General features: G+C 52.2%; 3 protein-coding genes across 7 annotated transcripts; 1 reads left to right on the top strand and 2 right to left on the bottom strand.

Annotated features, from left to right (window-relative positions):
* Positions 1-1134: 1134 nt before the first annotated feature.
* Positions 1135-20382, bottom strand: SCAMP2 (secretory carrier membrane protein 2). Of its 2 annotated transcripts, none has more exons than XM_027697914.1 (9): positions 14311-14435; positions 9063-9143; positions 8468-8557; positions 6879-6996; positions 6015-6143; positions 5434-5593; positions 4804-4905; positions 2595-2712; positions 1135-1540 (listed from the first exon to the last, which is right to left on the bottom strand). In XM_027697914.1, the coding sequence occupies exons 1-9, from the start codon at positions 14365-14367 to the stop codon at positions 1394-1396; spliced, it is 1002 nt and encodes a 333-aa protein (XP_027553715.1). In that variant the 5' UTR covers positions 14368-14435; the 3' UTR covers positions 1135-1393. The 2 variants fall into 2 exon arrangements, with proteins under 2 accessions (XP_027553715.1, XP_027553714.1); XM_027697913.1 differs by lacking the exon at positions 1135-1540 and adding an exon at positions 20377-20382 and having other exon boundaries at positions 2371-2712; positions 14311-14405.
* On the top strand, positions 14244-17696 carry MPI (mannose phosphate isomerase). 3 transcript variants are annotated; one of them, XM_027697912.1, is made up of 8 exons: positions 14244-14346; positions 14889-15016; positions 15315-15515; positions 15596-15737; positions 16032-16214; positions 16325-16498; positions 16604-16812; positions 17132-17696. In XM_027697912.1, exons 3-8 carry the CDS (start codon positions 15321-15323, stop codon positions 17348-17350), a joined length of 1122 nt encoding a protein of 373 aa, XP_027553713.1. In that variant the 5' UTR covers positions 14244-14346; positions 14889-15016; positions 15315-15320; the 3' UTR covers positions 17351-17696. The 3 variants fall into 3 exon arrangements, with proteins under 3 accessions (XP_027553713.1, XP_027553711.1, XP_027553712.1); XM_027697910.1 differs by lacking the exon at positions 14244-14346 and adding an exon at positions 14483-14594; XM_027697911.1 differs by lacking the exon at positions 14244-14346 and adding an exon at positions 14483-14594 and having other exon boundaries at positions 16328-16498.
* On the bottom strand, positions 17937-21310 carry FAM219B (family with sequence similarity 219 member B). Of its 2 annotated transcripts, XM_027697916.1 has the most exons (6): positions 21227-21310; positions 20059-20161; positions 19709-19793; positions 19288-19365; positions 18869-18917; positions 17937-18711 (listed from the first exon to the last, which is right to left on the bottom strand). In XM_027697916.1, exons 1-6 carry the CDS (start codon positions 21308-21310, stop codon positions 18556-18558), a joined length of 555 nt encoding a protein of 184 aa, XP_027553717.1. In that variant the 3' UTR covers positions 17937-18555. The 2 variants fall into 2 exon arrangements, with proteins under 2 accessions (XP_027553717.1, XP_027553718.1); XM_027697917.1 differs by lacking the exon at positions 21227-21310 and having other exon boundaries at positions 17937-18714; positions 19709-20161.
* Positions 21311-21335: the final 25 nt, after the last annotated feature.

Raw genomic sequence — 21335 nt, forward strand, 5'->3', positions numbered from 1 at the left:
CGACAGTGTCACCCACTGTCCTGGCCCCGACAGTGTCACCCACTGTCGCGCCCCCACCCCGCCCCCGCCCACCTTGGCCGCACCCCCACCCAGCCACGGCCCCGGCTCCGCTCCAAGCCGCGCCCCCCGCCCGCAGGCAGGAAGGGGCATCGTATTTGGACCACATATACATTTTATTATTAATAATTTTTTAAACATTAAAAGATCAGACGCGGGGAGAAAAAAAAAAATAATACAGGAGGGAAAGGGTGTAAAAATGCTGATTTCTGGGTTCCAGCCCCCTCCGGCCCCACACCAGCACAGGATGGGGGTCTAACACAACCCACATCCTGGGAAATGGGCATCACAAAGCCAAATCTGCATTAAACCCCCTCCTCGATACCCAAGACACAGGGCTGAAGCAGGGAGCAGGGAGGATCTGCCACCATCAACTCCCGTGCCTCATCCGTATCCCAAGGGACGTCCCATCTTGGGATGCAGCTGAACACACATGAAACCAGTTCCTTCCCAGCTGGAAAAAAAAATTTAACTTGGGAGGAAGGAGGCAGGGAGGAGTCTTCCCTGGAGAAAGATTAATTCAAGGTTAGCTGGAGAAGGACGTTGCAGGCACCGCGTGGTGGCTGAACCAGTGTCTTCAGAGCTCCTGCTGCTCCAAACTTAGAGCTGGGAGTCAAACCAAAATCCCTTTTTCTCCTCCCTCCCCTGCTTTCACAGAGAAGACTCAGCCCCCACTGATCCCTTCTCCTCCTCTCTGTGTCCAGAGCTGTTGCCTGTAGGATCCTTGTGGAAGCAATGGATCTGCCACAGGGGGACAAGGAGAAATACATCCTTCCACACTCCCCCCACTGCTCCCAGATTTTCCTTCATGCCACGTTATCCCAACTCTCAGAAAGCCAAGCAGTTACGAGGTCAAAATACAGCATCGTGTGAGTGTAATAAACCAAAAGTACAGTTTCTGTTCTTAAAATTAATGACAAACTACATGCACATTACAAAACCCCCCCAAAACATCAGATAATCAAATTCTTCGTAGCAAAGGCCCAGAGAAGAGAGAGAGTAAAATCAAAAACCTGCTTCCCCTTGTCTTCCTGCTACAGACAGAGTGAGGGGAGGAAGAGACAAACACCTGGTAGGTCCTGGATAGAGAAATATATTTACTTCAGAGAATGTCTCCCCCATCTCCCCACACCCTAAAATAAGACAGGGAAAACTAATCATCAAAACCGTAGCTCAGCTGAAGCTAAAAAAACCTCTTCTCATCAGGAGTCGGCATCACAGAGCTCACATGGTACCCCCAAAAAGTGCATTTTTAGGGAAAAAAAAAAAAGGAGTGATAAGGGCAGAGAAAACAAGGGGGAGGCAGCCCGGGAAGGGCTAGTTTTGCTGGGAAGGGCTAGTTTCCCCGGAAAGCACTCTGTGCAGCTGAGGACGCTGCCCCGGCCGCTGCATTCTGGAAGCTCCTGTTGCTGAGGATGCCTTGGGAAAACTCTTCCTGGGCCCTTTGGAAACTGGCTCCCGTGCGCCGATACAGGGAATGCACCTGGGAACAAAAGGAGAGGGAAAAAATTAATAAAGTCAGGGTGTAGCTGTGCAATTGCTGCATACACCTTGCTTTCCCTTGGCTCCGCTACTAACCAGCTCCCTTGACAGCCAGGGGCTCCACTGCTCCCAGCATGGGATGCTGCCGATTTCAGGAGGCCCTCATCTGCTGTAAAATATGGAGTTCTCAGCAAAATTGCTGGTTTCAGACCCAAAACTACGCTCCCCACACCATAATGGCACAGACTTAACCTGGCATTTACTGGAGGGCAGGACCTGAAGGTGCCAACAAGCATCAGGGTATTTCCTTCCAGACAAATGTAGGAGAAAAGAATCAGCAGCAACAGAAACAGGATCAGTCCAGCCTGTCCTTGCCTTCCCCAAACCTCCATTTCTGCTGTTCCTGCAGAAATCCAGTCCTTGTGTGGTCAGGCAGGAGAAGGAAGGAGAGTTGTGTTTAGAAGCCAGCATGAAGTCATTCAGTGGGATCCCAACAGGCTTTGAAGAGCCTCACCACAACAGTGAGCAGTGATTTTAAGGCCCTGGATACTGAACAGAGTTATGGCCACCTCTGCTCAGCCAGGTCCAGGCAGGACAAGGGGGAATGGTTTTAAACTGAAAGCAGGTTTAGATTGGATATTAGGAAGAAATTATTTCCTTTGAGGGTGATGTGGTTCTGGCATAGGTTGCCCAGAGAAGCTGTGGCTACCCCATCCCTGGAAGTGTTCAAGGCCAGGTTGGATCGGTCTTGGAGCAACCTGGGCTAGAGAAAGGTATCCCTGCCCATGAAAGGGAGTGGAACAAGATGAGCTTTAAGGCCCCTTCCAAATCAAACCATTCAGTGATTCTGTGAATCTAAAGGGAGCCTACTTTCCTACCTCAAGTGTTCAAGAAATTTGGCATCAATGCAGGAAGCACAAGCAAAAATACTTTTGTATAAATCTCTTGACCTGCCAGTGCCCCGATTCCATCTTCATTCCCCGACAGGTGAAAGGAGGCAGAAAACCCAGGGTATCCTGGGAGCAGCCTGACCTCCTCCCCTCCAAGCCACTCACCTGCTTCAGGAGGAAGAGGGAGAGAACAGCACAGAGCGTGAAGAACGCTGCCACCACCATCATGATAATGGCCACGGCCAGGTTCCTGTGCACCTCTGACAGCGCCGCGATCCATCCGCTGCGAGGGAGAGGAGAGCGGGGTGAGCATGGACAGCATTCCAGCACGAGATGGGATGGAGCAGTGGAGGAAGAGGCACCCACTGTTGCACAAGAGCTTTAGGGAAAGGTTACAGGGAAGTACAAAACCAAACAGCTGTGAAAACAGGAACCCAGAGCTCATCCAGGCCCTCGTTTTGGGGGAGAGTTTCCACTGTTATTTTTAGATAAGGATCGTGTTCATCCCACCCACATTCTAGTCCTGGACCACTTCGCTTAAGCAGGAAAATCAATACCCTTGGCGCCACCGGTGACTTCCACAAGCACCTTCTCAAAATTCAGCCAAGTGGGTAAAGATAGGCTGGAACAGCTAAATTGGAAGAGATCAGCTGGCAGGTCTGGAGCCTGGATGTGTCACCCTGACAAGGATGTCAGCATTGGGAAGGGAAGGAAGAGGAAGGAAAGGAAGAAGTTGGTGAGGCCCTGGCACAGACTTCCCAGAGCAGCTGTGGCTGCCCCACCCCTGGAAGTGTGCAAGGCCAGGTTGGATGGGGTTTGGAGCAACCTGGGATAGTGGAAGGTGTCCCACGACAGGGGGGTGGAACGAGATGGTCCTTCCAACCCAAACCAGTCTGTGATTCCATGATTCTAAGTTAGAGCTACAGAAAGGAGGAAATTAAGGGTTGTTGAAGGGAAGGGGCAAAGAGGATGCTGGGAATTACCAGCACTTGGCTGTGGGTGAAAATACCAAGACACCTTACTCAAAAAACCCTCTTGGGTGCTGGAGAAAGGAATCTTTCCAACTGCTAAACCAAACATGCCATGAGCCACTGGGAGAGTGGGAATCAAGTGAGCCAAACCATCCCATCTGATGTGCTGCACAGCTTCTCACTCGTCACAGGGAAGCAGAAAGGCACACCATGCACTGCAGCCAAAAATATACGAGCTGTCTGGCGGGAGGAAACGGAGCAGAAAGCTACAGGCAGGCTCTCCTAGCCAGACTAAACCCAGAGTGTCCCCTCCCCATCCCCCGTGACTCAGGCAGCAGGGAGGGAGGCCGAGGACATCTCTGCCCACAAGCCCTTCTGCAGGCAGTGGGCAAAAATAGACAGCAGCTTCACTGCTCACCTGAAGGCTTCCCCTCAGAACAACCACGAGCTGTTAACCTTTTCCCTGTTCTCCGTAACTCCAGAATCTGATCTGTGGCCAAGGCAGCAAGGCAAAAGGAAAGGCTGTGCTTTCCCTGCAGGGCACAGCTGCTGACACGAGGCTGCTGGACCTACTCCAGAAGCCTGGGCTCACCCTTCTGTACAATGTCACTGAGAAAGGGTGAGGGTAAAACTCTCTCTGCTTGTTTTTTTGAAGCACTGTCCACTGGCAACACGTCCCAGAGAAATTCGGGAAGAGTTTGGGTACAGAGTCAGGCTGGTATCAGCAGTATCAAGCTAAGCTGCACCCAGATTCCAGGTCAGAGATCCCTCAGCCCCACGCCACCTCTCTCAGGGCAGGCTCCAGTTTAACACAAGGCAGATACAGTCAACATTATAGGCTCAGCATCAAGAAGGAGCAAATATGATCTGTATTAAGTTAGGGAGAAGGCAGCAGAAGGGGCATGGAAGAATTATCACAGAATTCCAGAATGGTCTGGCTTGGAAGGGACCTTAAACCCCATCACATTCCACCCACCCTGCCATGGGCAGGGACACCTTCCACCGGCCCAGGTTGCTCCAAGCCCCACTGAACCTGGCCTTGAACACTTCCAGGGATGGCACAGCCACAGCTTTTCTGGACAAACTGGTGCCAGGGCCTCACCACCCTCACAGGGAAGAATTTCTTCCCAATATCTAATTATTCCCACACTGCCCTCAGCGCTGGCCACGGCAGCAGCAGCAAAGGAATCCACCTTTGCCGTGACTAGGATGGAAAGAGCAGAGCAGGGAGGCAGCCCAGCTGGGACCTGCCAAAGCTGTGCATGGGCTGGGAGAGGAAAACCACGGGAGAAAGAACAGGCAGCTGTCAGAAACAAGCCCCAGAGCTCCTGACAGTCACAGCCCTGGTGAGAAAAAGGATCTGTGCAAGGCTGGGACGCAGCAGCCAGTGAAACCAAGCTTACCTGTCTCCCCAGCCAGGAATGCCAACAGCCTGGATGACGTAGATTGCTATTTGGCAGAAGAAGACAAAAAAGAAGACGAAGAAGCTGAAGGAGCTGTCAGACCTGCGGGAGAGATGGCAGCAGGAGTGAAACCCATGATCCCTGCACAGACTCCCTGCTCTAAGAGAAAGGGAACAATTTCAGTGAACTCCTTTCTCCAGGGAAAAGCTGCTGAGGGGAGGTGATTAGGGGAGGAATTTGGGTACCCATACAACTTATGTGTCCACTGCAAATCCAATGCTCTGCCCAGTGCAAGATAAGGTGAAGGCAGCTCCCTTCATACGTGCAGTGTGCTCAACATTAATGTACCAAACAGTGTCTCAGAAATCAATAAAATGAATAAAAAAATTAACTAAAAACCCCAGATGACTGGCTAGGCTTGGATTTCAAGATGAAAAAGGATCACCATAATTAAGTTGTATCAGATAGATCTAATACATTTAGAAACATAGTGAGTTTGATTTATTTAATGATGCAAAGAGCTGGAAAAATCCTGCAGGCAAAATATGATGGGAAAACAGATAAACCCAAAGCTCCTCCCACTAAAAGATACATCCCCTTTACAGAAAAAAAAAACCAAACAGTACTTGCCTGAAAGCCTTGTAAATTGGTCGGTACCAACAGAGAAAGGCACAAGGGGTGAATAAAATTAACCAAAGAATCGAGAGACCGAAGTCTACCCCTCTGTCATTATCAGTTGTGAACCACGCCAGACAAGCGAGCAGGTTTAGGAGCAGGGTAATGGAATGCACTGTTTGGGGTGGAAGAGAAAAAAACATCAGTAAGCTCTTGGAAAACCCGCAGCATCCCTAATCTCTCCCTGAAACACACTGAGCGCTGCAGAAATTAAGGAGACTTCGGGCCATCTAATTTCACTGCCTCCCTTGGAAGGAAAACACAGCTTAACCTAAAAGCTCATCTGATCCTGCTGCTTACGGCCAAATCTTAAATAGTTGTTCAAGTCTCCATTAAACAATTAAAATTCTGTCATGAATAAGCTATTCCCAAAGCATAAACTTGGAGTTCTTCACATCTGCCTTCATAAAAAAGGAGGGAAACATGACTTTACCCTTGCAGACAACACTGATAGGATTTACTGTGTGACAAAGCTCAGCTTTTGATACAGAACCTTCTTAGAAAGATTTTTTATTGCAGTTCAAGCGATTACTTACACATCCACAAGTAATACAGCATCTTGCATATCCGCTGGTAGTCAGCTGGGATGTCTGCAGAAAAATCCTGATAAAAACACGGCTTGATGGGACACCTCTTGGGAAGGGGTGGCCAGTTGTTCTGCCTCGCTGTGGAAGAAAGAAAGGAGCAGCTCTTCACTTGCTCTTCTCTCTCTGAATTGAAAGACTAATTCGCACACCATAATTTCCAAGTAGCCATTCAGATATTGTTTAATTCATACATTAAAACCTTGGGAGAGCCCAGGGGTTGGTCAGAATGTCTGAGCGGGCAGCACAACAGGAATGTGATAAACTGCTGGCAGAGCAGGGCAGACCAACCTAGACTGGGGGTTTTCCTCTGGGGAAGGCAGAATTCCCCTGCAACGGCCAAAGGGCCATCACAAGTATCATCACTCAGCTCTGCAAGTCCAGATTCAGTCATTTAAAACCAAGATTAGGGGGGAATATTGGTTTACTGTTCTTAAAAAAGCCTCAAGAATGAAAAGAAAGCTCTGTTGCTCTCAGTGAAAAGCCTTAATGTGGCAACAGCTCTGACACAGGTACAAAATTGGTGTTTGAGAACTTTTTGTGGTGAAATGCAGCTGCTGAGAGCACACTAGAGGACAGGGACCCACCAGAGCTGGCCCTGCCTCTGAGCTCCTTTCTCATCTTGGAGGCTACAGGATGACAGGTACAGTCACAGGAGGGTTGCCACAGCTGTGAAGGACTAGAGGAAAGCCTAAAAAAGCTTCTAGAAGAGCTGTGTACACTTGGACAGGCTGAGCTTTCCTGAAATCCTGACAAACCAAGGAATCCAGGCTTCCCAGGGCATCCCAGTGACAGCAGGCAGGACACAGTACTCACGGTTAATGCTGGCTGCGTTGCTCTGCAGTTCCCTTTCCTTCTTCTCCAGCTCAGCTGCCTTCCTCTCTAACTCTGCCTGCTGCTGGAGCAGCCCGGCCTGTGCTGCCGCGGCCACGGCCTAAAGCAGGGGAGAAGGAGGTTAGTCCTGCCCTAAGCCAGGCAGTTGTGGCACCACCAGCAAACACACCAAACTGGAAGGGAAACAGGGCAGAGGACAACGTGAAAGCTCAGTCTTAAACACCTTAACTCTTTCTGCCTTACCTGCTGAAAGACAAAATCAAGATCGATACAGAACTCCACCCGGATGTCCCTCTCATATCCCTATCCCTATCCTACAGGAAGATAGGGCTGGAAGAGCGCTCAGGAGGCTTATCCACTCCATTCACCATCCCCTGTGCCCTTCCCTTTCACCAAAGCTAAGCTTTTCTCACAGCTTCGTCTACCTCACAGGTCACTTCATTGCTCCAAGCACCTCACAGCTGAGCAGTGAGGACTCCTGGGCTTATCAGGACAATTCCCTTCCCAGCTAGGAGAAGAAAGGCAAGACAGCTGGCTACCACACCTCTTAAGGATCTCTTCTAGTTTTGTATTCTGAGAACTGATCCTTTCTCCCAGCAGCCTCAGCCTCTCAGCTCTTTGGACGAGGTGGTCCTGGCAGTCAGGTACTTGCATTTATGCTCCTGGCACTGAGCATGTCTGACCGGACACTAGAACTAAGCTGCAAACATTAGCAGGTGTCCTGGTTAGAACGGCTGGGACCAATTCATCGCTGGATGGGTGTAACCCAAAACTGTGTATTCTATAGCCTTCCATGCCATTTCCCAGAAACTGTTGTCAGTAGAGGCCTGCAAGGTGGGAAGATGTTCCTGTCCTCATACCCTTTTATGGAATTCCCTGCTCTGAGGGAGGGACTGAGCGCTCCTGCCTGAACTGGAGAATATATAAACTGGGAGTTTCGGAACCTTTGCACCACTCATGGGATCCAGAGGAAGACTGCAGACCACTGCTCTCAACCAGACTGAGACCACCACCCTCAACTGGACTGCAATCACCATTTTCTGACCAGACTGCAACAGCTCTCCCACCAGCAGGTTTTTCCCCTCTCCCTTTACTTTGGACTCGGGGGGGGGGCCAAGGTACACCACTTTTGTTCATACCCCAGGGTGCTGGGTTATACATTTGGGTTTTGCGGGTTAAAACCAATTGTCTGTCTGTATAATTGTACTTATTGTATTATTTTAATAAATTGTTATTCTGACTTATAATCTCTCTTTTGAGTTGAGTTCATTTCCCCTGCTGGTTAACTTTTAAACCAGCACAGCAGGATACATCCCACGGTTTCCAGAGGGAAGCCAGAGCCAACAGGACACAAGGCAAAGCAAGCTCTGCCACCAGAGGGACAGGGAAAAAAGGCATAAAAAGAACTGTGTGTGTGTATTCCCCATAAATCTCTGCTTCCCAAACGGAACTTGAAAAGACCTCCTGCAGCTTCCCACACACAACCCCAGAGAATCCCATTCCCCTCCTATTCCCAGAGGCCTCTGGGAGCTCCTGGAGGCCGGGGAGGCAGCAGTGAGGAGCTGCCATACCTGGGGCGTGGGCTCCACAGACGTCTGCAGAACAGCCGGCTGCGAGTGGCCCGAGGGCTGCACGGCTGGCGTCGTCCGGGCCGCATTTGTCTGCACAGAAATCACGAGCAACAAGGTAAAAACATTGCAGGAGAAACAAAAAGGGATTTGATCAATTTAAACCAATTTAAATCTTGGCTTCCCGTTCTCCTCCGCCCGTCTAGCTCATGGCAGCAGCCAGGGAATAAGAATGCAGCTCTCCCAGCAATCCATCAGTGGTATTGCCATGGCAGTTCAGTTCCCAGCCCAGGAACCAAATACATCCTGATGTGTCCTGCCACAAACTATCTTCCCCTTCACACTTCATATGGTTTCCCTGTGAGTCAGCAGCCAGCTGGAGAGAAGCTGTTCCACGTGAGTGGAGAGCTCCAGCTGGGAGTTTATTAGTGGTCCAGTGCAGGAAACGTTGCTTGCAGCTTGCCACACACACCATGAGCTACATTCCATGAGGAAATCAGCTGTGAATTCCTCTTTTCTTAAACTGCACCTACCAAGGGACCTTCTACACCACTAAAACCACCACAAGACACACAGAGCACAGACACGTGGCACGTACCAGCTGGGAGCTCTCGGAAAAGGGGTTGAATTCATCCAAGCCACTTTGGCTGGCGTTTGTGAGCTGTGTCACTGAGGGATCCTGAAGGGAGAGAGCACAAGGATCAATCAGCATCAGATATAGGGCAACATCACTTATATCATCAAATTGTTCAGGTTGGAAAAGGCCTTTAAGATCATCGAGTCCACATTACCCATGCTGCCGTTCTTCCATCCGCTCACTGGCTGGGAATTGGATGGGGTGAAACACAAGCTTGCCACAGGTGGATGGCCTTGGCAGGCATGGAATTTAAATATCCAAGGAGATGACTATCAGCAAGGTAAGAAATAAACTCCTGTTCAGCCAAGAGGTAGATCTGAACAACTACAACATGCTTCTGGTACAGGAGCCTTTTGTGCAGGTTACTACCGCTTACCTACAGAAAGTTATTTCTCATTTCCAGGGATCTGCATTCATTCATCTATGGTCAGAATGCTGCTGGACATCCAGGACCACCTCCCAAACCTCACCTGCACCTCATAAAGCAAGCACAGAGCCACAAAGTACAGCAGAGCTACACAAAATGAGGTTCTAGATACAACTGGTCCTGGCTCAGAGATGTCAGCAACCTCAAATGCCAATGACTGCTCTGAAAAGGCAAAACTCCCAGGAAAATAAAGCTGGAGATGTGACACCAATTGTTTTAGGAGGTTTTAATGCTGCTGGCATAACATCTGTGTTCACTTTTACTCACAGCATTTCCCACTTGCCTCCATCAAATCCTCTGATATTTAAAAACAGCCTCTCTGCACGTCTGAGAACACCTTTCTCTCCTCACCTGCAATGCATGCAGCTATTTTTATCTCCTCTTTTCTACACACTACATTCCAAACAGAGATTCCTCTTTGACAGCCACGTGTTGACCTCTGGAGTGCTCCTCTCCCCAGTTACTACAGAAACAAAGTCCTTTTTAAAACTTGGAAATCCTCCTGCCTGGCAACCCAAGAGCTGGGTGTGGGTCACAAAGTTAAAAAGTGGCTTTGTATCCCTCCCTCAGCAACTCGTGTGTCCAGATCAGTCATTCCAATTCGGTGCTTAATGGGGTGAGAAGCCACTGAGGCTGCGCAGAGGTGAGAGTGAGAGGTGCAGGCTGCAGGAAAATCCCTCTGGAGCCATTCCCGGGGTTTTAGCGCAGCCTTCTGCCGAGCAGGATACACACAGAGCAGTTAATGAGTAACTCCTCCTCGACAGCAGGCACTCCCTACCAACAGGTTGCACTAGTTTATGAATCACCCTGGCTGAGGGATCGCAGATGAGGAGGATTTGAACGCTGCTCGGCGAAGCACAACTCACCAGCAAGAAAGGGCTGTAAAAAATAGGAAGCACCAGCAGAACTGCCATGCTGGAAATAAAACTTGTGCCTTTATTTCGCCACTGACTCCTCTGGAAGCTTCAGCTTCACCAGTTTTGCACAGACACGGGCTGTCAGCACAAGTTTACACATCACTTAATGCACAATAGCTGCCGCACACCAGCATAAACCCTTTAATCCCAAGCAGATGAGGCCCCAGCTGCACTAAAGTCCAGCAAAAAACTACACGAGGAAGAGAAACTCCCTTAAAGGTGTGGGGAGCAGAAAGTGAAGACTGCACAACCCTCTGAAGAGCCTGAATGCTCAGGCTGGGTTGAAAGCGCTCGGAAATAAGGAGAAATGCTACAATACCACATTTTTCTCCCCTTGGCTCATCTCCATTCCAAAAGAAAGCTGGAGGCTGATCAAGGGCAGGAGAGCAGCACCCCTGCTTCTCTGCTCCCAGCTGCACAACAGTTTGATTTCAAAGGCAGACAAGCTCTCATCCTACTGCATAGCTTTAAAAAAAAAAATCACTTAATTAGGTGGTAAGGCCAAGGCACAGCCTGCCATTGTTCAAGTGTGTCTAAAATAGAAACCCAAAGAGCAGGGAATTCGCAACAAAGCTGAAGTTTTTGGTCACGTGCCTCTGTGCCCTGGATAGGGCAGGAAGGAAAACAGAGGGTGACACACAGACACCAGCTTCCAAGAGCTCAGACCAGGCAGTGTGAAGGATGAGTAAGCACCAGGAACGCAGAGACGAACGAGACGCTGCCCACAAACTTCATGTTTTACAATTATTTTCTTGTAAGCCACGCAGCAAAAGGCAGCTGACCCTCTCGAAACAAGCACAGGCCTGATCCTTGGAAAGGACCGGGAAACACGGTCTTAATTCAGCCACAGAACCACTGGAAGCCACAATTCAGCCACAAACCTCATGTTCACAAATCGGTGATTGGCTTGATCTGCAGGATGCCAGCGAGCAGATCCCATTTGTTGCCCTTCCAACCACCACTTCTTCAAGCACCAGGGATGTGTGGCATCATTTTTCACGGCTTCAAATGCCCAAGTGCAGAATAAATTTCTATTTGGACCAAATTACACTGACACGAAGATTAAAATAATTTTCAAACGCAGCTTAACACAAATACGAGTTGCTGTCGTGCTGTGCCAGCTGCTAAAATGTTTTGATACAACAGGTTTGTGCAGGAAATTCTATTCTTTCATTTCTTTTTTTTCCCACAGATTAAAGAAACAAAATGAGATTACTCTCTTGACGAGATCAAGGCAAAAGAACTTAGCTGAGAATCACCTGGAACTTTACACAGTTGTCTAAACATCACAGTATTGCCCCAAATATCACCAGTCCTGCAGACTCAGAGTGCTGCCACTGCCTGGAAGATGCACTGAGAGAAACCCCAAGGATTTTATTATTGATATCTCTAAAAAGAATGGAGATTTCCAGCTCTGCCTGAAGCTTGGACCAAAGTTTTGGAGACAGCTGCCACTTCTAGCAGGTTACTGGATAAACCAAGGCAGTTAATCATCTCTCATTAACCAGGTGCAATAAGTAACAGAAAAGCCAGAGATATTTTTAACAGGACCAAAGCAGCCTATTTTATACCAAGTTTAACAAACATTGTGAACAAAGCCTCCTTAAAAGGCAAAGATCCTCATCATGTCAGTATTTGAAGAGTATGAAGCATTACACTGGGATCCCCAGCAAGGAAAGAGAACCCTGGTGCTGTGACAAGAGAGACCCACCAGTGTGATAGGACTGGGAGGGTGCAGATGCTTCTAAGTCATTCCAGTGTGTGTGAAAGGGGATGTCAATGGGCATCTGTTTCCCCAGCACTGAGCCAACACCTGGATCCAAGCCCTGACCTGGAATGGGCTGTCCCACATCCTGAGACTCCATTTCAAATCAGAGTGACAGGGCTTTGAGGCTCCGGGAAGCAGCAGCTGGAGATTCCTCGCAACCAGCTGCTGAGGACTAGGGAATTTTTCTTTATAAAAAGTCCTGAAAGGAGGATATAGAACCTGCCACAAAGACCAGATGAGCTGCAAAGAGCTGTCAGATAGGGGCATGCATGGTGTTATTTCCCATTAAAAAGTGGGCCTGACACGGGAATTTCCTGCTGGAGATCACCTTTTTTGTTTGAACAGTGAATAAAGCATGAGCACAGCCCTGTTCAGTTCTAGACCAGGACAGCTTTAATGTACACAAAGCAAGTGAAGGGGACCTGAAGTGAGCTGACAAGAAAGCTGGAGAGGGACTTTTTACAATGGCATGGAGTGACAGGGCAACTGGGAATAGCTTCAAACTGACAGAGAGTGGGATTAGATTTGATATCAGGAGATTCTTCCCTGTGAGGGTGGTGAGGTTGCCCAGAGAAGCTGTGGCTGTCCCACCCCTGGAAGTGTCCAATGCCAGGTTGGACTGGGCTTGGACCAACCTGGGATAGTGGAAGGTGTCCCTGCCCACGATGGGGGTTGGAACAAGATGAGCTTTAAGGTCCCTTCCAACCCAAAACATTCCGTGATTCTATGAATATTGACTTCCTCAATATGCAAAACCAACAAATCCTGACATGAACAGAACCCCATGGACAGAATATCACAGGAACACAGTTATCCCAACCCTTCCCATTCACGAGACTCACAAAAGCGTGTTAAAATGAAAGTGAGGAAGAAAAGGATTTTTTCACTCTGATTCCTCAAAGCACTCAGCCTCCTGAACAAACAGTTTCCATTTGGCTCGGCCCTGAAATCCGAGGTCAGGAATCATTCCTTCCTGTGGATCACATCTCAGCCAAGCAGTAAAGGTGAGGTTAAGCTCACAGATAGCAGCCAAAGGCCAGACACTGATTTTCACACACCCCTGCACAGGCTCCAGGTCCCAGAGGCCATTCCAGGCCAAGTCCCTGCATAAATGACCCATTTTCAGAGCATGGAAGTTAACTCAGAGAGGAGAAACTCAGTGAACACAGACCAAGTCCTCAGTGACCTCAACAGGAATCCCGTGCTTTGGGCCCTGAAAACCTCAGCCAAACGATGCCTTAGGGGCTCACTGTTTAGAGCTGAAGCTCCTTAAAAACAGACCCAGAAAGACCCAGCAGACAGCCAGACCACCAGGCAGCGCACCCAAGAGAGGTTCGGCAATTGATTATTTTTAATTAGCCCACAAATTCGGCATTCACGGCTGTTTTGGCATCCTGAGAGGCAGCAAACCCCCTGCCCACAGCCTGGGGGGGTGGGGGGTGAGCGGGTCTGGCAGCACAGGGCGGTAGGAGACTCCTCCTTGAGGAGACGAGCAGCCTGGTCCGGGGAAGAGGCGGGGGTTCAAGGAAGCGGCAGTAGGAAGGATCCCAGCGGCAGTGCCCAGAGCCGGGGGGACCCCGGGTGGGTCACAGCGCTCCTGTGTGACCTGCAGGGGACTGGGGAGGGGGTGTGGGACCCCCAGCCCTGGCTGTGCGGGGGACACGGCGACGGGGAGCAGGACCCCCAGCCCCGCCCGGAGAGGGGGTACAGCGAGGGGGAGCGGGACCCCTTGTCCTGGACGGAAGAGGGTCTCGGGACCCCTGTCCCGGCTGGAGGGGGGCACGGGGAAAGGAGATGGGACCCCCGGCCAGAGCGGGATGTGGGGAGGGGGAGCGGGACCCGTGGCTCCAGCGGGGGGATCAGGGAGGGGAACGGGACCCCCGTCCCGGCCGGAGGTGGGTCGGAGGCTGCGCCCAGACCGCCCTCAGGGCGCGGGGGTCCCGCCCCCTCTCTCTGATTGGCCAAGACGCGGAGAAGCGGCACCGCCATTGGCCAGCGACGCTTCAGTCAGTGCCACGTCCCGGCGGCGGCGGGCGGGGGCCGGGGGGGGCCCGGGCCGGGCCGAGTGAGGGGGGTCCGCCCGCGCCTCGCACCCACCTGGAAGGGGTTGATGTCCACCGGGTCGGCGAACGGGTTGGTGTCGAAGCCCGACATAGGCGCGATCCGCTCCGCTCCCGCCGCCGCCGCCGCCGCTCCTGGCGCTTCCGGGGCACCCGCGTGACCGGGGAGCCGCGTGACGTCACAGCGGCGCATGTACCTCGCGCGGTGTTAACCCTATGGGCGTGGCCGCGTGACGTCAGAGCGGCGCTTATAGCCGGCGGGGGGGGGAGGGGGAGGAGGGGGAACAGATTTGCCCGGCCGAGCCATGGCGGAGATCCGGGGTGAGCGGGGCACGGGGCACCCCCGTCCGGGGCGGGGGTGCGAACCGGGACTACCCTCAGGAGTACCCCCAGGATGATGGGGCGGAGAAACCGTGACCCCTGCCCGCAACCCGAGCATGCCGAAATCGCCGTATGATGGTTGAAAATCGCCCCCTCATACACTCTGCCCTCCCAAGCCCTTGGTCCCCTATCTCCCTGATGCCCTCTCACCCTGCACTGGGGGCTTTGGCGGTGTCTGGAAGGGGTTTGGGGGTTATTTCTGTTCCCCGCTAACATTTTACTACTCTCCCGTAGTGTTCCCCCTGTCCTGCGCGGTGCAGAACTATTCCTGGGGGAAAGTGGGCCTGGAGAGCGAGGTAGCCAAGCTGCTGAGCAGTGGTGACCCCCTAGTCCAGATCGAGCCTGACCGGCCCTACGCGGAGGTGAGTGTATCTGTGTGTCCATCCCGTTCGTGTGTCTGTCACACCCCTATGTCCCGCCCACCCGGCTGTGGCTCTCACCATCCTGTATCCCATCGGGATGGGATCCTGACCCGCCCCCCGACTTATCCCTCTCGGGGCTGCCCGGGTTGAAGAGGAGAAGCCTGGCGTGATTCAGCCTCTGAGGGAGCTGCCTTGGCTGCATGGATCACCTGTGGGGCCAAGCAGCCTCTAAAAAAGCCCAAGTCATCCGTGTTGGCTGCTCAGCTCAGGGTTCCATCGGTCTGTCTGTGTCTCACAGCTCTGGATGGGCGCACATCCCCGGGGCGATGCCATCATCCGGGATAACCGCATCCCCCAAAAAACCCTAGGCCAGTGGATTGCCGACAACCCCGCCTGCCTGGGGACAAAGGTGAAGGACACCTTCCAGGGACAGCTGCCCTTCCTCTTCAAGGTGCTCTCAGTCGATACTGCCCTCTCTATCCAGGCACACCCCAACAAGGTAGGGAGAGCCCCGGATGGGCAGCCCAGCGGGACCCCATGTCCCTGGGGATGTCACCCAGCTTCTCTCCCCCTCTCCAGGAGCTGGCGGCGAAGCTGCACGCCCAGTTTCCTGAGCACTATCCTGATGCCAACCACAAGCCTGAAATGGCCATCGCCCTCACCCCCTTCGAGGGCTTGTGTGGCTTCCGGCCCGTGGAGGAGATTGTCTCCTTCCTCCAGAGTAAGGATGAAGGGTGCATAGTCAGAGCCCAGGGTGGGAATGGGAGCCATGCTCCCTTGCAATGGGGTTTGGGTTGGGGATGAGGGATAGGCTCCCTTGGGATGGGGCTTGGGGTGAGGATGGGGGCCGTGCTCCCTTGGGATGCAGTTTGGTGTGGGGACAGGGGCTGTGCTCCCTTAAGATGGAGTTCAGGGTGAGGGCACTGCTCTCCTGAGATGGGGTTTGGGGCAGGGATGGGGGCCATGCTCTTCTGGGATGGGGGTGCTGATTCTGACTGGGGCTGGCCCCTTGTAGATGTCCCCGAGCTGCGGGCGCTGATCGGGGAGGTGGCAGCGGAGCAGCTGGAGCGCAGTGGGAGCGACGACCCCCGGGGTGTCTCGGCCGCTCTCCGTGTGTGCTTCACCCGCCTCATGAAGAGCGAGAAGAAGTTCTTTGTTGACCAGCTGAACATGCTGGTGAAGAGGATCTCCCAGGAAGGTGGGTCCTCGCTGTGGCCCCCAAAACAATTTGGGGGGCTGTTGGTAAGGGAGGGGCCAGGGCACCCCCTGGCTCCCTTCCTATGTTGTGCCTGGTCTCTTCTCACGCAGCAGAGGAAGGGAAGGACACATCAGGGAGCAATGGGGAACTGCTGCTGCGGCTGCACTCCCAGTACCCAGGAGACATTGGCTGCTTCACCATTTATTTCCTGAACCTGGTAAAGCTGGAGCCAGGGGAGGCCATGTTCCTGGGAGCCAATGAGCCCCATGCCTACCTGCGTGGAGGTGAGTGTCATGGGGGGCTCTCCTAACCCACCATCCCGCAAGGACTGGCCATGGGGACATCTGGAAGGGCTGGGGTGGGCTGACAGCACTGCCTCATCCCTGCAGACTGCGTGGAGTGCATGGCATGCTCAGATAACACGGTGCGTGCCGGGCTCACCCCCAAATTCATCGATGTGCTCACCTTGTGTGAGATGCTCAACTACACGCCGGCACCCAGCAGCTCCAAGATCTTCCCAGCTGTGCAGAGCCAGCTTGATCCCAACGTCTATGTCTATGATCCGCCCGTGCCAGACTTTGCCATCATGAGGATAGAGGTGAGCGGTGACGGGTTGGGGGACACATCTCAGCTGGGCTCCAGGTAGGACAACCCACTCACCTTTGTAGTTAGTGCCCCAGTGAGGGGGGAGGGATGCTTGGGGATGTGATGTTTGTCTCTTTATCCCTCCCCTGTTCCCTCTGCCTGAAGCTCATTCACCTTCTCTAGCAGCTCCGGGCAGAGGGAGAACAGAGGCCCCTGTGCTTGGGCTGCTGCAGGTGCAGCAAAGGGGTGGGAATGGAGATAACCCCATCCCAGCTCACTGTAGAGGAGGAAAGCTGGGGGAGACTCCAGCCACATGACATTTTCTTTTGCAGATCCCTGCCTCCATCAAGCTGTACCTCATCTCTGCCATAGACTCTGCCAGCATCTTGCTGGTGATCCAGGGGACAGCTGTGGGCACCTCCACAGCCGCAGCCTCCGAGATGTCTCTGTGTCGCGGCTCCGTGCTCTTCATCTCGGCTAATGAGAGCATCTCTCTCCACCTCTCCTCACCCGATGGGATGCTGCTCTTCCGAGCCTGCTGCCTCCTCTGAGACACTTCTGTCTCCTCCTGGAACACTTCCTCCCCATCACTCCACGTTTGAGTAGATAGAAACTGGTGTCGGCAAAGTCATCTCGCTTGGAAGTTTTCCCTCCATCTATTAAATCCCAAACCCAGCCCTGATGTATAGAAAGAGCAACTCTATAGATCGACTCCTCAGATGTGGCACAGAGCACAGCAGGCTGAGGCTTTCTGCAGCTTCTGGCAGGCTCTTCTAAGCCTGGCTGATGGCAGCCAGTGTCGCCCCTTCCCTGGCTGTAAAAGGGGGTTGCTTGGCAGGTTTATGGAGCGGGAAAATTTCCGATGCCATGAATAAAGAGGTGACTTTGTCCTCAGCGCAGGGCAGTGTGGTGCAAGGAGGAGGAGGAGGATGGGGGTGGGGGACTGGAGGAAATGCTGGGAGCAGCTCCAGCTGTAACTCTCCCACCACTGGTTGTTACCCCCCTTGCTCCTCAGGGGGACAGGAAATGAGTAAAATATGATGAGGGAAAACAGATCGCTCTGAAATCCCACCAGTCAGGGAAGAAGCCCTCTGGAGCAAGGCTGCTGGGAGGAGCAGGGCACCAACACCCTCCAAGTAATGAGATCCAGTTTATTGAGTGCTCCCTTTAACAAGTAGAGTACAAAAACAAAACCCCAAAAGCAAACAAAACAAACAAACAATCAAAAAACCCCAACAGTTCAGGTCTCTAGACATGAAATATTTAAATAAGCTCTCTGTATTGAAGAAGCTGATTGTCCTCTAGACTGTAGAGCAGGACCATGGTTTAAGGCAGCTTTTAAGGTTTGCAGCAGAGTCCCCAGCCCCCCACATCCAAACCCTGTGTGGAGCTGGTATGGGGGGTCTGGGTAGTCCCCCACCTCCATCAAAGCAGCACTGGGGAGAACAGGAACAAGCCATTAGCTCCAAACCCAGCACCTCCTAACTCCTTCCCTTTACACCCCCATGGAGGTGCCAGGCTCTGCCTCTTCTTTCCCACCCCAGCAGGTGAGAGGTCCCAACCAGACCACCAAAATGTCACCATGCCACCTCTCCCTGATATTGCTGAGTGTAAAGAAAAGTCCTGTGGGGTCAGTTGGTCTCTGCCATAAGCAGAATCGTTCAGTCATTGTGTCACCATCCCAGCATGGGACACAGACAGCAACAGCCATCCCATGGGACAAAGAAAGTGCTGGATTTTGACCTGTTTTGTGCAGCTATTGGATCACACAGGAGAAATTTTCTCCGAAACAACAGGGGCAAGAAGAGGAGGCAACTGGTTTGGGGGGGATGAGATCCAGGTCTTCATCATCGGGGACCTCGTCGAGGTGGTACCCGTCCTGCAGCAGCTGCCGGCTCAGGTCCTGGTTCACCTGCTGTGGGAGGACAAAGTGGAGCTCTGTAGGATGGGACACGTGCATCCACACCCCGTGGGGTTATGCTTCCAGCCCCTATCCAGAATCTCAGGTTGTGAGGGGGACAAGGGAGCACACGGGGGCCACACGGTCAGAGTCGAACACCTGCACTTGCCTCGGCAGAGGAGTATCCTGAGGAACATCTGGATCCCGGCTCCCCGTCACTAAGAGAAAAAGGAAACAGCTGGCCAGGAAATAACCTTGGAAATAAGCCCTGCGTAACTGCAAGGGATTTGTTAAATTTGGGACAACAGGAGCGTTTCACAGAAATTTCACAGAATATTCTGTGTTGGAAGGGACCCACAAGCATCATCGATAACTCTTAAGTGAATGGCCCATGCAGGGATCAAACCCACAACCTTGGTGTTAGTAGCACCATGCTCTAAACCAACTGAGCTCATCTCCATTGCACTGCTCAGAGGTGCTCAGTGCTCTACAAGTGACAAGGAAAATCCATCCCCAAAGTAAAGCCAGCTCTGAGCACCCTCCACCAAAAATCCTGGGATAATCACCCCAAAATCCTGGAATATTCACCTGTCTGAGTCGAGGGAGACCAGGTTCTCATCAGCTGTCTGGTTGAGTGCAGTGTAGCCCTTGTTAAACTTCACCGACCTGCCAGAAAGCAGCCGAGTGAGACCAGGACAGATGTTTTACATGGAAGCACATCCATGGAGCTGATGGACTGAGGAGCCAGGGCAGGAATCCTGCTCCTTCCCAGCCAGGCGCTATCCAGGGCCACCACCAGCTAAGCCCTAGGATACCCAAATAAATCTACAACACCAAATCATCCCTCAAATAAAAGAGAAAAGCGCTATATTTTATTATACTGGATGTTCCTGGCCAAACAGAGCCATCAGAATAAGGTCCCAAACTCCTATTTATAATCCTCTGAATTTCTCAGCCTCCCCAAGGAAAGCAAAAAATACATTTTGGGAACAGAAAAAGGGGATCAGACCTTTTAGGTGCCGATTTCGGGGTGGTGGGTGCCCCCAGCAGCCCCTGCCTTCGCAGAGCTGCCTTCACCAGCTCACGCTGCCTCTCTGAAAGCCAAGCACAGGGACAGAGATAAAAATTCCCATGTGTCCCCCCAAGATCTGTTTTTTGGGTGGTGAGGGTGTTGCAGGTGAGCATGGGGGCAATGCAGTGCTTTCCACAGGCATCACTATGGGATTTTTAATGTTTTGGGGGGGGTTTATAAAGGTTTTATCCCACCAAGGAATAAAAAGGCTTTGGGTAACTCCCGCCCTGGCAGAGAGGTGGAAATAACTCCCGAAATCCCAGCAGAGTCCACCAAGCATCATTTACTCAGCTTGGCCTGAATGGAGGGAGGTTTGCTCATGATGTATGGTCCCCTTTTCTCCACCGTATCCGTCCCCTTGTTCAGCCTCTTGTTTTCAGCCCAAACCAGCTAAAAAAAAAAAAAAGAGGGAAAGAAGCACACTCAGCATCTCTCCATGGGGATAAAGTAACACAGAGTCATCTCAGAGCATCCATTCATTCCTGGGAGCTCAAGGTCAGCTCCCAGAACAGGAGCAGGGAGAGGAAAAGGAATAAGCAGATCTAGTTGCAGATGAAGGGATTACTTGGGAATGGCGATGCTAAATTAAAAGTACGTGTGGTGACCAGCAGCTCCTGTGCAAGCCCAGCTCCAGCAATACTTGGGAAAACACGTGATGGAAGAGATTTAATGAGCAAGTTCAACAACTAAAAATATAAGGATAGTTTATTTTAATTTCTCTGCAGGGTTTGAGCCTTCAAGCTTCTCCTTTTATCCAGGTATTGTCAAGGAAAGCCAGCACTCCTAATGGCAAGGGAGAAGAAAAAAAGCTCCACAAACATAATAAGTAATGAAGAAAATAGACGGAAAATCAGGAAAGGGCAGAGGAGAGTTGGTGCAGGAGGGATGGAAATTAAAGGAACAAGGCAGAAGACTTGGGCTGGTGATTGGAGAGTACAGTCAGGATTAGCCTCAGTGTCTTAAGATGGAATTAGCGGGGCAGAGCCTTATCGTGGTAATAACCAGGCAGGCAGTAGACCCCCAAATCCCTCTGAATGTGCCATACCCCTCCCTAGAGGGGTGCTGATACACCCTCCTTGCACTGTGCCTCCGTGCATATACCCCCTCTACTCCCAATTGCCCCTCTGTGTATATGCCCCACCCCATATTCCCCTACAGACATACTCCAGCCTCATACCCACCATGCCCATACCCCATACTGCCCCACACACACACCCCAGCCCTATACCACCCCCAAACTGCCCTGTCCCTCCCATGCACATACCCTATACAATCCCATGCCCACTCCCCAGCCCCACATGATGCACATACCCCATACTACCCCACAGACATACCCCAGCCCTATACCACCCGCTGCATACCACCGAAACCCGCCGTACATATGCCCTACACCGCCTCACGCTCACTCCCAGCCCCATACCCCACACCACCAGCACCCCCGTACCCCGCCCGTACCGCCGGGCCCCTCCGCCCGCCCGCTCCGCCCGCAGCGGGAACGGGAGCGGGGCCAGTCCCGGCTCCGCCGCCGCCCGTCGCCATGGCCGCCTGTGGCCCCGCCCCTCGG

Source organism: Neopelma chrysocephalum, unplaced genomic scaffold (genome assembly GCF_003984885.1).
Source record: "Neopelma chrysocephalum unplaced genomic scaffold, ASM398488v2 Primary Assembly neopelma1_124, whole genome shotgun sequence".
NCBI classification, from domain to species: domain Eukaryota; kingdom Metazoa; phylum Chordata; class Aves; order Passeriformes; family Pipridae; genus Neopelma; species Neopelma chrysocephalum.